General features: G+C 42.3%; 1 protein-coding gene across 4 annotated transcripts in view; it reads right to left on the bottom strand.

The window, feature by feature from the left end:
• The window catches only part of LOC5513582 (fat-like cadherin-related tumor suppressor homolog), a 31,809-nt gene that overhangs the window by 9,545 nt on the left and 8,764 nt on the right, over positions 1–13,500 (bottom strand). For 3 of the 4 annotated variants that reach the window (XM_048733490.1, XM_032383036.2, XM_048733491.1), the window contains 7 exons: positions 8,417–12,974; positions 7,586–8,112; positions 7,170–7,373; positions 3,670–3,999; positions 2,753–3,594; positions 1,605–1,951; positions 43–1,091 (listed from right to left, as the gene is read on the bottom strand). In XM_048733490.1, the coding sequence (XP_048589447.1) occupies positions 43–1,091; positions 1,605–1,951; positions 2,753–3,594; positions 3,670–3,999; positions 7,170–7,373; positions 7,586–8,112; positions 8,417–12,956 (7,839 nt within the window). In that variant the 5' untranslated portion in view covers positions 12,957–12,974. Of the gene's footprint in view, positions 1–42; positions 1,092–1,604; positions 1,952–2,752; positions 3,595–3,669; positions 4,000–7,169; positions 7,374–7,585; positions 8,113–8,416; positions 12,975–13,067; positions 13,258–13,500 lie in introns of those variants that run through there. The other variant, XM_048733489.1, reaches the window with a different exon arrangement.

Consider the following 13,500-nt stretch of genomic DNA (forward strand, 5'->3'; position numbering starts at 1 on the left):
GCCGGCGCGCACAAATGCGTTGTTCTAGAGATGTATTCTCACCTCTACCACGCAGAATCCAAACCGTCCCCCGCCGTCCGTCGCTCGAATCGGCACACTCATGATAGCCTGAGACGAGTTCTCACGGTCGAACATGAGCCTGCTGTACAACATGCCGGAGTCAGCGTCGATCCTGAATTTTCGCATGGCATCTACGCTGTCGATAGAATACGTCAAATGCGCGTAATTCCCAGAATCCAAATCAGTTGCGGAAACCATGGTAACGAAGGTGCCTTCAGGGTAGTTTTCATTGAAGGAGACTTTGTAGACGTCTTCGCTAAAGATCGGGCTATGGTCGTTCGTGTCTCCGATGATGACCCGAACCTTAGACGTGCTGACGTGTACGCTGTCGGAAACCTCCACATCGAGGCCGTATACTTTGCCTTGTTTGATTCCGACCACTCGCGATAAAGTGATAACACCGCTCTGGCTGTCGATCTGGAAATGCTGCCGACCTTGGCCACCAGTGATGGAGTATCTCAACTTTTTGGCATCACCCTCGTCCGGATCCGTTGCTAGGATACGTGTCACGAACTGTCCGGGGCTGGCGCTACCCAGGATGGAGGCCGCGTACATGGACTTGTCAAACCGCGGTGCATTGTCGTTGGCATCCATCAGGACGACTCTTACGCGCGTTTCGCCAGTCAACGACGGCTTCCCTTCGTCGGCTGCGACAATTATCATTTCGTGAACGACTCGCGACTCGTAATCCAGGCTCTTCGCCACGAACACCACGCCCGACTTTTTATCGATTTTAAAGAAAGCGCCGACTCGACTAACGTTCTGGATGAAGTAGTTGATTTCTTTGTTGATTCCAGAGTCTCCGTCGATTGCCTTGACTGTAACGACTGCTGTGTCGACAGGCGTGCTTTCACTGATGGTTGCTAGGTAAAGCGATCGATTGAAGGCCGGAGCCACATCGTTGACGTCGGTAACTGTGACGTCAACGGCCACGTCAGAGTGCGAAGAGGTCCTTGCGTCTGTTGCCCTGACAACAAGCTTGTACTTCGTCCTTGTTTCGTAATCCAATGATGATACTAAGGTCACTACTCCTGAAACAATAATAATTTCATAATGGAATGAAATCTCTTTTCCACAGGTATATGAATTTAGCCAAAAGAACAATCGACAAATTATATGAAATGAAATCAAGTAACAAAATAGCGTATCAACTGGTGCTTAATACAAGAAGTGCACATTTAATTTATAGTTTAAAATAAGCTTGCACTCGGACAATGTCACTTTCAGGTTTAATTATAAATGGCGGTCAATTTCAAAACAGCAGCGGTTTAAAACAAAAAGACATTGTTGATGTCGAGTCACTTAACCATCAATAGAGTTGAGGTTGTCATTTTGGAAACCTAGAAGTCGTAGCCTGCGTTGATATACGGATAACTTAGAAAAGTGACATAGCGGTTAAGACAAATGGATTCTTAGTGTAACCATACTAGCAATAGGCAAGGCGGCCAAAAAGTGGGTCATTTCTTATCAAGGAATCTTCAAATAATGTGCTTTTTCCATGAGATACCTAAGAGTATGAATAGGCGTTTTCTGAATGCTCTTACCGGTCTTAAAGTCGATGGAGAATTGATTGACAGGATCACCGCCCGTTATACTGTACAGTATGCCCGCTCCGTTAGGACTGCGTGCCGTGACAGAGGTAACTTCTGACCCAATGGGCGTATCCTCCGCGAGAACCTTACTGAACGATAACTGATCAAACACCGGAGTCTCCTTATCTACCACCTTGATCTTGACGACGGCCTCGGTTCTGAAGAGTCCGTCTGTGGCTTCTACCATCAGCGTGAACAGTCGGGGCACCTTGACGTCATCCAGTGTACGGCGAACCACCACCTCTCCGGTCTTGCGAGAGATGGAGAAGTAGCCAGGGTCGCCACCTATCAGATCGTACCTGAAGACGCAACAACTGGTAGGTTAAAGGGGCAGCGTCATGGTACTGCGCATGTCTGGAATCAGTGTTTAATGTAGGCTTTCAATTGTCTACAAACAGTTGAACTTTAAGCTGTCAATGCCTTGTTAAAATAATATGCAATATTTTATTGAAAACTTGGTTTATTGACAGTTTGTGGTCATTTCCTTTGAATTTAAGTCTCCCACGTGTACCAAAGGCTCATACGTCAATATTAGAATTTGACTGATATTTATTGTGTCTGGGCCGGAGAGCTATTGCAAAGCTCTTTCCATGATTCTGCCCCTTTAATAAGATGGCTTTAAAGAATGTCGATCAACCAATACATAGGTTTATTTGCACGAAAACGTTAAATAAGCACCCACGATTGAAGTTTAATGCCTTATTAACGATATTTTTTGAAAGCATATCAGTCACTTGCTTGAATTAGCCGATGGAAATGGATTTTTTAAGTGAGTCGGTATTTTGCGGGAGCTTAAAATGGCAGCTTTGTCTTTTTAATGGGTATGCTATGGAGCGAATATTCCACACATAAATAAATCATCCACCTTTAATATCACCTTAAAGCCTATATAGAAAGCTTTTCTCATCCACAAAGGATGGTTAATTGAAGTCCCGACACGGCGGGTCACAAGACAAAGAAATTGGTGGTGAACTACTTCGCAGCACACCTGTTAAAATGGTGTGCAACCGTACCAGCATTGCATTGCTAGCCATCTGGCGCTATTTGCCCGAGGTGTATATCATACTTGGTTAGTTCAAAAGTATCGAGGTTCCACTGACCTGAGGTTAGCATTTGAGCCTATATCAGCATCCGTTGCTTGGGCTTGTCCGATAATCGTACCCTGCGCTACGCCAAGCTGCAGTACAATGAAGTACGGCGAGTTTACGAACACAGGTTGATTATCATTTCTGTCAATCACTTGAACATGTACAGCAGCTTGTGCGACATTAGGCGGCACGCTATCGTCACGTGCTTGTACTATCACTTGGTACGCGTCGATACTTTCTCGGTCCAGATCGAAGCCCGCTCGTATGCTCATTACGCCAGTGCTCGGAACAATGTGAAAGAGCTCAGACGGGTTGATGATGGTGTAGGTGATCGTGCTTCCGATAGGGTACCCGAGGGCACGAACTGTCACGAGCTCGCTATCGACACTCACACCTTCCCGAACCGACGCCGAGTAGTTCTTCCGACTGAATTGTAGATCAGAAGATGGCAGATTCTCGCATCGTATTCTGACTCGAGCATGCGCAGTGTGGTTACCATCGCTGACCGTTAACTTGATCGTGTAGGTGTCGCGCCGTAAGAGAGCTGCATTACTGACTGTCACTACCCCTGTCAGGGGATTCACAGCGAAGAGCTCCGTGTCCTGGCGGGCCAATGAGAACGTGAGATTGGCCGCGCTGTCGCCATCAGTCGCCGTAACCATGGTAACCCGTGTACCCGCGTAGGAAGGCAGGTAGACCGTAGCGTGATAGGTAGACGCCGAGAACACAGGAGCTATGTCGTTGATGTCTGTTACGTGAATTGTAACGTCAGCAAATGCACTGAGACGCGGGTTACCGCTGTCCGTGACCTTGATCTTGAAGGCGTACTGAGGAGTTGCTTCATAGTCTAGAACCTGTGAAAAGGAGAAAATAAAATCAGGTAAGCCATTAATTCACTCATCACAACACGGGTATCCCGATAATCTCACCTTTGCTGTAGTGATAGCACCAGTTGCAGGGTGAATGCTAAACACATCTCGCGCACTCGTCTCTACAATCTCATACGTCAATTTGTCACCACTTATATCCTGATCTGTGGCGACGGCAACGAGTTGACTGCCTTTATGGTCAAGAACTGCAGTGCCCTGGGGCGAGCCCTCGGTCACGTGACCTGTTATGCGCGCATGCTCGAAGATCGGCTGGTTGTCGTTTTTATCTTGGATGGTGACGATGACAAGAGTGGAAGAGTGCTGACCATCTGTACTGTTGGCGCGTATCTCCAGTTTGCAGTGTGTCACCTCTTCAGCATCAAACGACTTCTATAAACATAAATACACATGGAATACAAGTGTCACACAACGTGTCACGTAAGATTTTTTCATACCTCTAGTAAGTCTAGGGCAATGAGTAGAGCAAACGATTGAATATTGTCACACATCAAATTAAACGACATGAGGCAACAACCAAGACTGTGTATAAGCAAAACGTATACTCTTCTATAAAACAATGATATGAGCCAACAGCTATGCTCTCTGGATCCTGTGGATACATGTGGTTTATCGTTTAGTCGCCCTTAAAAGGACTGCTATAAAAGTCTGAGTGTAATAGCTTTAGTGCAATAGCTTTAGCTCTAGCAATAATCAAAATCGAAATCATGGAGTGTTACAACGCGTCACACTCGAGTTAAGAGGTAAGGGAGAGACTAGGAGAAAAAAGATTGGGGGTGTTCGAAAAAAAAAACGGAAAAAAATAAGACACAAAAAAGTGCAGGCCGGTCTTTTCCCATAAATGTTTGGGTAGCACGAAATATATCGTGCAAACCTGTGGCTTCCGAAAAAAAAAAAATCAGCAGACAAAAATCGCAAAACCCATCACTTTTCTACTGATCCGTCCCTAAATATCTGTGACTCTGGGACGCTTGCTAATATCATATGTCCATTTGTCATTAGTCCCCGCACCATGTCACTCGACGCGGTAACATGCACCACAGGAAACATATACTCGTGGGAAATAAGTGGGATCTCATCGGAACACCATTCACGTTGGTTTTGGTTACGTTGATGATAATAATACCTGAAACCATTGTCAAGCATTTAATGCTCTATATTTTAAAATAACATCTCTTTTTTTGCCTTTTTTAACGTTAGTTGCTAAACAAATGTTCATAAGGAAAGCCTAGAGGTCCCCTAGAATTATTACTCTGAAAGTATGTATACACACCCCTTCTGTATTGCGCCAAAAGACAAAAATAGAAGCAAACCTCGCATACCAACACTTGGTGGTACCAATGAATGAAAAATGCACTTATATATGTCATCGCTTACTAACATAGAATTTCGGGAACATTCTTCAAAGAAACCCAAAACGCGAGTAATATCTGTGAATGATTTTCAGCATATTTTAGGAAAATAATAAGTCCAGTTATGAAGGGAATATACAGAAAACTTCGTTCTTGAGTAAAAAAGTAGAGTTAAACTTCAAAGGGAGGGAATGGATTTGTGTACGTAACAGTTCTAAATTTCCGCCATGCCTGGTAGATGAAGGGGGCGCTGAGGTCACGAAAACCTCGTGGTTATGGACGTAGTAACCAAATAAAGAAAAGGTCGCAAAAATCTTCAGTGTCAAATTGTTGTGAAATGGTGACGGCAAAAGATGCTTTTCTCAGCGGGGTAAAAACGATGCAAGTAAAATATACATATTCATTACTCTTTTGGGGTAAACCGGGCGTACTGTTTCGTTGGAGACCACTGGAGACAAACAAAGAGGAAATAGGTTTTCAACAAGCCATTACTCAAAGACAAACGGTAAAAAGCTCAAATACACAAGAATTTGCGTAGGAGGTGACAAGCCTATGATATATCAAAACCAGATTGCATGAAATTCAACCCTGCACGAAACAAGAAACTTTTATATTGGTAATAACAATGAAAATATAATTTATTTTGGCGCGAGAGCAGGAAAACAAAAGCATTAACGGTTGAAAGGCGCAAAAACAAAACGTCTAAAACAACCGCTGTGATGAACAACATAAATTTTATCAATGTGTAAAATGTTTTGACAATTGTTTACTTTAATTATACTAATTTATCGAAACAATATTGACCAAAAACAAGAAGATAACAAGATAATACAATTAGCATGAAGTAAGTTTGTGCAAAAAGGCTACGGATACGAGAACATTTTTTTTTCAGCAAAAAAAACTAGACTCTAAGAATGAGCACTTGACTTAATATCAAGAATAAGAGCCACTTTAAACTCGCATTGGGACAATGGTATTAGCACGCAAATTAGTGTTGTTCTTATGAAATCTTTATTTGAGTTTAATACAAATAAAGATATAAGAAAAATTTTACTTATTCATTCCAATCATTGGTAGATCTAGCTTAAAAAAGAGCCCCGACAGAGGCGCGTTTCTCAAAGGCCTCCAAACATTTAAGAAATTCTAGAACTAATCCCTACTAATCCTTTATAGGGATATATATAAGTATAGGGAATTAGAAAATACTGCTTCAGATCTTTTAATTCTTAATTCACACACTCCGATAGTTCATATACTCTTTGAAAGTAAAGGAAGATGTAAAAAGATATTTGTTTCTGACGGTGTTTAGCGAGAGCATGTTTGCCGCCAAAACAATTATCGCCTAAGGCTACCAAATTCAATAAAAATAACACTCAATTAATTTCGGTGACAGCTCCAGATCCAGCCTTTAATCCAGCCTTTTCAGAGCCTATATGCTAGAAAAGTAATGCTATTTAACTAAATGACATATTTCTACACCCAAAACTAAAGTATACGAAGAGAGACTACTGTAATTACAGCAGGAAAAATTGCGAAAAAAAATTAACTCCAAATTAAAAACATCCTCTGTCATAGCATTATTGTTTAACACCAGAGGCATAATTTTTTTTCTTTAGCTTCGCATTTGCACGTAATCAGAATTAGTCCAATTGCGACTTGTACACGCAAATCTTTTTTCTTTAAATATGGCCTTCGAAACGACAGATCTGGCCCGTCACATTACTAAATGTAACAGAGGAAATAAACCATCATCAAAGAGTGTTTTAGTAAATGATATATGGGTTTCATGTTTTGCGGTTAAGTTTTCGGAACGAATGACAGACTTTGTAGTTCTTTGAACTGAGATACATAACACTCATTTGGCTTCAAGGGGGCACTTTTGAACTGTACAGATAAGAACAGGAAAGGGATCCCATTAAATTGGCTATTGTAGAATAACAAAATAACGAATAAAACGAAAACATCAATAGACCTTTCTAGTTATTCTGTATTGGTCATTTTCCGAAAAACAAGGGTTTGAAGGAGCATCGAAAGGGGTTCCTATATTGTTTCGTATTGGCTATTTTTGAATGAATAGAAAGAGAGAGTGTTTCTGAGCTTGTTCCTTATTGGTCATTTCCAAATAACAAGCGTCGGTTGGACATCTAAAGGGGTTCTTCTCGTTTCTCATTGGTCACAAAAAGCTCCTACCTTGCTGATGATGACACCGGATTGGCGTTGCACGGTAAAGTCCCTCCAGCACGGGCTGCGGCCTGGGACAATCTCATAAACTGGGAGGATACCATTGTAGACGACGGTTGCAATAGCTTGGTCCGGGGGACTATTTTCGGGTAGGGACACTTCGTATTTCGGCTTCTCAAAAGCGAAGTTTTTGACGATTCCACGGACTTTTATCTATGAGTAGGGGAGAAATAAAAGGGAGAGATGAAACTCTTATAAAAAAAAACTCGCAGCTAATCCCTTGTTTGGTTTCTACTGAATCAGAAAAAAAAAACACCGAAAATATTTTAAACCACGCCTTTATCCCCCGACCATATCTGTATTTAAGAAATTCCCCCCCTCCCCCCCTACCGTATTCTCATATTGTTGAAAAGATATATGGGTACCTTGACGTCGACTTGGGTCTTTAATGGCGGTTCCCCTCCGTCAGTAGACTGAACCTTCAGGGCGTACTGATGCACTAGTGTGCTAAGCCTGCCGGCGACTTTGACCACACCAGAGTTCTGGTCCACACTGAGTGACTTATTAGTATTTCCACTCACGATGGAATACTTTAACTTCGAGTTTGTGCCATCATCTTTATCAGTCGCGATGACTCTGAGAATTGCCGTCCCTGCTTTGGCACTAACATCTACTTCACTTTCAAACAGGGGGCTTAGAAACTCCGGTTTGTGGTCGTTCACATCGTCTACCGAAACGACCACGGAGAACAGGGTCTCTCGCTTGGGGATTCCTCGGTCGGACGCTTTGATAGTCAACACATGTTCCTGCATTGTCTCGTAATCGAGTGGTTTAACTGTGAGGATCCTTCCAGAGTGGCTCTCTATCTTGAAAAGCGAAGCAGATTCGGCTTTTGCCGTTTGCACGATGGAATACTCGACTTCACCATTTACACCGGCATCGGGGTCTGTGGCTGTTAACAAATAAAATAAACAAAAATAGACTTTATTGAAGTCTCTTTAATTTATAGCCCAGCACAAGCGCTTACTCATGCCGGGAAGACTCGTTGTTACAAAAATTGATTTAAAAAAAATACCATACTAACTGAATAATCCCACCCCCCCCCCTAAAAACGGGGTGTGTGACTACTATAAGCAACAATTTCGTTGTTTTCCCGTAAATGTTCACTATAATTGTTTAAACAGATTATGACATGCAACTCCCTGAGATGGAAGGGGCTGCAAATAGGGAAAAATGGATGTTATCTTGATACTGACCTTTCACAGTGGTGACTAGTGTTCCCACATCAGAATTCTCAGCTACATGAGCACGGTACTCCCTCCTTGCGGGCTGCGGCGAGTTATCATTCACATCCAAAATGTTAATAGTAACAGGGACAGATGCTGTGTTATACCCATCCGTGGCCTCGACACGGAGTGAATAAAAGCTTTTCTCCTCTCGGTCCAAGCTATGAGCAACAGTGATGAAACCACCGTACCTGTCAATTGTAAACTTGTTGCCATGGTTACCAGATGCTATGTTATATGTGATTTGGTCAAAGTCTGGATCTTCTGCACCTATTATCAGGACAAAGCTATTGATCCGCTTGTCCTCCTGGATATCAGCAGAGTATTGCTTGTTCCAGAATACAGGTGCATTTTTACTGGGCTTGTTTCCTTGGATGACATCTATAAGAACATTGGTGCTAGTGGATAATTTTGGAAGTCCGTTGTCTTCAGCAACGATAGTAAGATCATAAGATTCTCCATCCACAAGTGACACATTAGTAAAAATCTCCCCACTTCTACTATCAATAATAAATTTGTTATCCCTATTTCCTTTGGTGATGGAATATCGCAGGTCAGCGTTTGATCCAATGTCCTCATCTGTGGCAACAACTTGGTAGAGACCAAAAGATTTACTTGTAGCCTGCCTCGCAAACACACCAACAACATACTGTTTTTCTTTAAACTCTGGCTGGTTATCATTCTCATCAGTGATCTTAACAGTAAAGGTGACATCAGTACTGACAGGTGGGGTGCCTCCATCATTTGCTGACACGGTCAGCTTATACTCGCTCTTAAACTCTCTGTCCAAGGGTCTGAGTGTAGTAATAAGACCACTCTGAGGGTCAATCACAAAATTATTCTGCTCATTTCCCTTAGTGATGGTATACCGCAAAAGGGACCCACCAGAGTCTGGATCTTTTGCAGTTACCTGGACAACACTAGAGCCTGATGGCAGATTCTCAGCTAGTACTGGGTAGTAAGTAGAAGGTGCAAAGTATGGTGCCTCATCGTTAAGGTCAACAATGTTTATGAGAACAGGGATGTTGGTATACAAAGGATATGATTCACCATCTTTTGCCTGGACGGTTAACCAGTAATGGTCAGCAACTTCATGATCTAACTCTCCGGCAGTCCTGATGGCACCAGTGTCCGGGTCAATGATGAACTTGTCCACACCAGTACCATCAATAATTGCATACTTGAGATACCAGGAATCTTGGTCAGTCGCTTTAGGTGAGATGACAACTGTTCCAACAGGACTGTTCTCATTGATGGATGTTTCTAAAATGCGGCCACCACTGAATACAGGAGCAAGGCTATTCTCGTTTACATCAAGGACATTGACAACAACTTCCACATCAGTGAACAAAGCAGGAGAACCCTTATCTGTAACACGAACAGTCAAGTTATATGTTGATTTTTGCTCAAAATCTAGATGCCGTCGCAAACGTATGACTCCACTTTTTGAATCAATATTGAACTTTCTAGTACTCTCCGGCAAAGAGAATTCTATTTCTCCACCAGGTCCAGAGTCTGGGTCTGACGCATGAATGCTAGTGACAACAGCATTAACAAGCAAGTCCTCTTGGACAGTGACATTAAACTTTTTAGGTTTAACAATAGGGGAATTGTCATTTATATCCAGTAATGTAACAATGACATGTGTACTCCCTACTTTTTGATTGTCAACTGAGCTGTCCATGGCTTGAATTTCAATTTTGTACATTTCCTGCTCTTCATAATCCAGATAATCCCCCACAGAAACAACTCCAGAAATTCGGTTGACCCTAAATTTTCCACCAAAGTCATTGACAATTTGATAGGTTATGAACCCATTTGTACCCTGGTCTTTGTCGCTCGCATGGACATGTGTCACTGTCTGTCCAACTGTGATGTTCTCAGGAAGGGTCACTTCATAAACTGTCTTATCAAAAACAGGACTACAATCATTGACATCAGTAATCTTGACATTGAGGATAGTGTAAGCAGACTTGCGATGTTTACCACAATCAACAGCACTGATGTTAAGAGTGTAACTTGATATAGTTTCCCTATCCAAAGGCATGGCAACTGTCAGCTCTCCTGTAAACATATTGATGTTAAATACACTGTCAACATCTCCTTCCACAATGGAATATAATACTAGTCCATTATATCCTTTATCTTCATCAGTCGCCATAAACTGTGAGACAACTGTCGCAATAGGAGTGCTCTCTGAAATGTGTATATTCTGGTCATGTGACCTGAACACTGGGTGGTGTCGGTTATGAAGCTTTGCAGTTGCAAATATCAGAGGCTGTAAACTGGAGTATGACTTTTGCTCTTGTTTTATCTTTAGAGCTTTAGCATAGAGGGGTGAGTCCACACATTTGGTACTGACATGATTCTGCAGCTTTCTCGCTTGCCGACCACCCACAATACTAATCTTAAGTATAACAGGGTGTGTATCAGGGCTTTCCTGGATACCATCAGTGGCTTTGATGATAAGTGTGAATTCGCGCTGAAGTCCACGCAAACTTCTAGCAGTTCTCAGCTCTCCTGTCTTGGGATCAAGGGAGAATGCTTTGCCTGTGTTTCCGAATGTTGACTTGTACATAAGGCTCTGATCTTTATCACTGATGTCGATGTCTATTGCTGTCACTGTTGTGATGAGAACACCTACTGGTGCATTGCGATCAACAAGGATGTTACACTTAAACTGTTTCAATACTGGTGCATTATCATTCATTTCCTTGACTCTCATTTTGACCAGTGTTTCAGTCTCCCTTCTCAGAGGGGTACCAAAGTCTGAAGCCCGTACTTGCAAGTTGATAAACTCTGGCAGTCCTGTGTCCCTGTCAAGGTTAGTGGTCGTTCGGATGATACCTGTGTCTGGTTCAATTTCAAATGGTACAGGTCTTAGGTTAGCCAGACTGTAATGCACTTTACCATTTCCCCCAGAATCCAGGTCTTCTGCAGATACTGTAAACACTGATGTTCCAGGGGTCAAATCCTCGTACAAATCCTTTCTATATTCGGGGGCCTTGAACTCTGGATCGTGGTCGTTAGCGTCCAGGATATTAACAACAACAGGAACAGTGGAAATTTTCCTGGACTGTAGAGGAACACCATCAAGAGCTGCCACCGTAAGATCAAATCTCTGCCTGGATTCATAATCCAAGTCACCTTTGGTGTAAATTTGACCAGTTTTAGAATTGATCTCAAACTTCCCCAGTTCATTTCCTCTTGTGATGACATACATAATATTCCCATTGGAGCCTGCATCCGTATCTGTAGCGAGGACACGTAAAACAGGTGTATGGATTGGAGCTAGTTCAGATAGATTAGTGATGTAGCGACTCTGGTTGAATTCCGGGTTGTTGTCGTTCTCGTCAAGGACGTTCACCCTCAAGACATAAGAGCCATTTCTTACCGGTGTCCCCTTGTCGTATGCTGTCAGAGTAAGGTTGTATCCAAACGGAGCCAATTCCCGATCTAATGGTTTGATAACCTGAACAGCGTAATCATTCGGCGAGGATTTGATGCTAAATGCCCCATCCAAATTGCCAGATGTTATCTCAACGCGATCAATATCTCCATTACTGCCCTTGTCTTTGTCAATAATCCCTAGCGTTGCGTAAACAATACCGCTCGTTCCCTCGCTCACACTTTGCAACTGTGTTTTCACAGAGAATTCTGGCGAAAACTGATTTACAGCTTGTACATTGACTATTAGCTGGCAGTTACGTGAACTTTTCGGTTTGGAGGGAGGGAGAGCTCGATCACGTGCAACCACGGTCAATCTGTGAATTCGCGCGGAGTTCGATAACTTTTGCGCTACTGAAACAACTCCAGAAATAGGATTAATTGCGAATGATGTTGTTTTTTCTTTGAAGGAATAATAAATAAGGCCATTTGGCCCTACATCAGCATCCACTGCTTCTATTCTTGCAATAGAAGTATGCATTGGAATGTCTTCTGGAATCGTTTTCAAATATTTTTTCTTCAGAAATATAGGGCGATTGTCATTTGAGTCATCCACTGTGATGTTTACTTTAGTTCTATCAAGAGTTCTTTTAGTCCTTTTGTCCTGTACTACAACATTTAATTCATAACTAGCAACGCTTTCCCTATTAAGCCGCTTGCTAGTTTTAATATCCATAAAATTGAAGTCAGATACTTGCCGCGAATCAACGGAAAACATGCCTTGCTCATTTCCACTGATGATAATGAAATCGACATGATTTTTGGAGTAAACCCCCATTTTCAAGTCACACTTTACGGGTGTTCCAATAGGAGTTATCTCCGGAATAAAAGCTGAATAAATTCCTCCACTTGTGAACTTAATCTCCTCTGGATTTGATGAGCGATATTCAAAGGAATATGTAGGAACGACATCCGTTATTACAGTTATCGGGCGCCTCGCATCCGACTGTCCTTGTTTGCTCGGGCTGTCTTTCTTTTTGCCCTCAGAAGTCCCATAAGACATTCTCAGCAATAAAAACACCACTAACAATATACGCGTGGAATCCATCTTGTTGGACAACATAGCACACTTTAACTGGAGCTGAAATTATAGAAAAAACAACGCAAGTCATTAACGAAATCACAACAACTTTGCAAGCAATTAGATCGGAATTCGCTTGAGTTCCGTTTGTACCTTTCAGCTGGGTCTCCAAGATAACTCAATTGACGCCAGAAATAGATACAGTACAGAACCCATAGTTGAAAGATTGTATTCCCAAACGAGAGCAAAAAAATGAAAAGGATCCCCGGTCGTTTGTGAGGAGAGATATCAAATCTAGTAAAGCCCCTTCTAGATTCAACAGTTGACAAGTTCTAAAGTCCCGAGTAGTGAACAAATGACCCTCAAAACTCCCTTGGGACACTACATTCCACAGGGACGTGACAGACAACCTAATTGACGTTTCTCCATAGTAACAGGCCATTCAAATGCTAATACCGGAAGTAGTCGGAATATCTTTGGTGCTTGTCATGAGATGGCGGCTAAAAAGGTTGGCTTCTGAGGAGAGTGCCAATAAAAGTTATACATTGCCTACACTTCCGAGAACCTAAAAGGACTCGAACTTCAA

The sequence above is a fragment of the Nematostella vectensis genome, chromosome 10, assembly GCF_932526225.1.
Source record: "Nematostella vectensis chromosome 10, jaNemVect1.1, whole genome shotgun sequence".
Classification (NCBI taxonomy): domain Eukaryota; kingdom Metazoa; phylum Cnidaria; class Anthozoa; order Actiniaria; family Edwardsiidae; genus Nematostella; species Nematostella vectensis.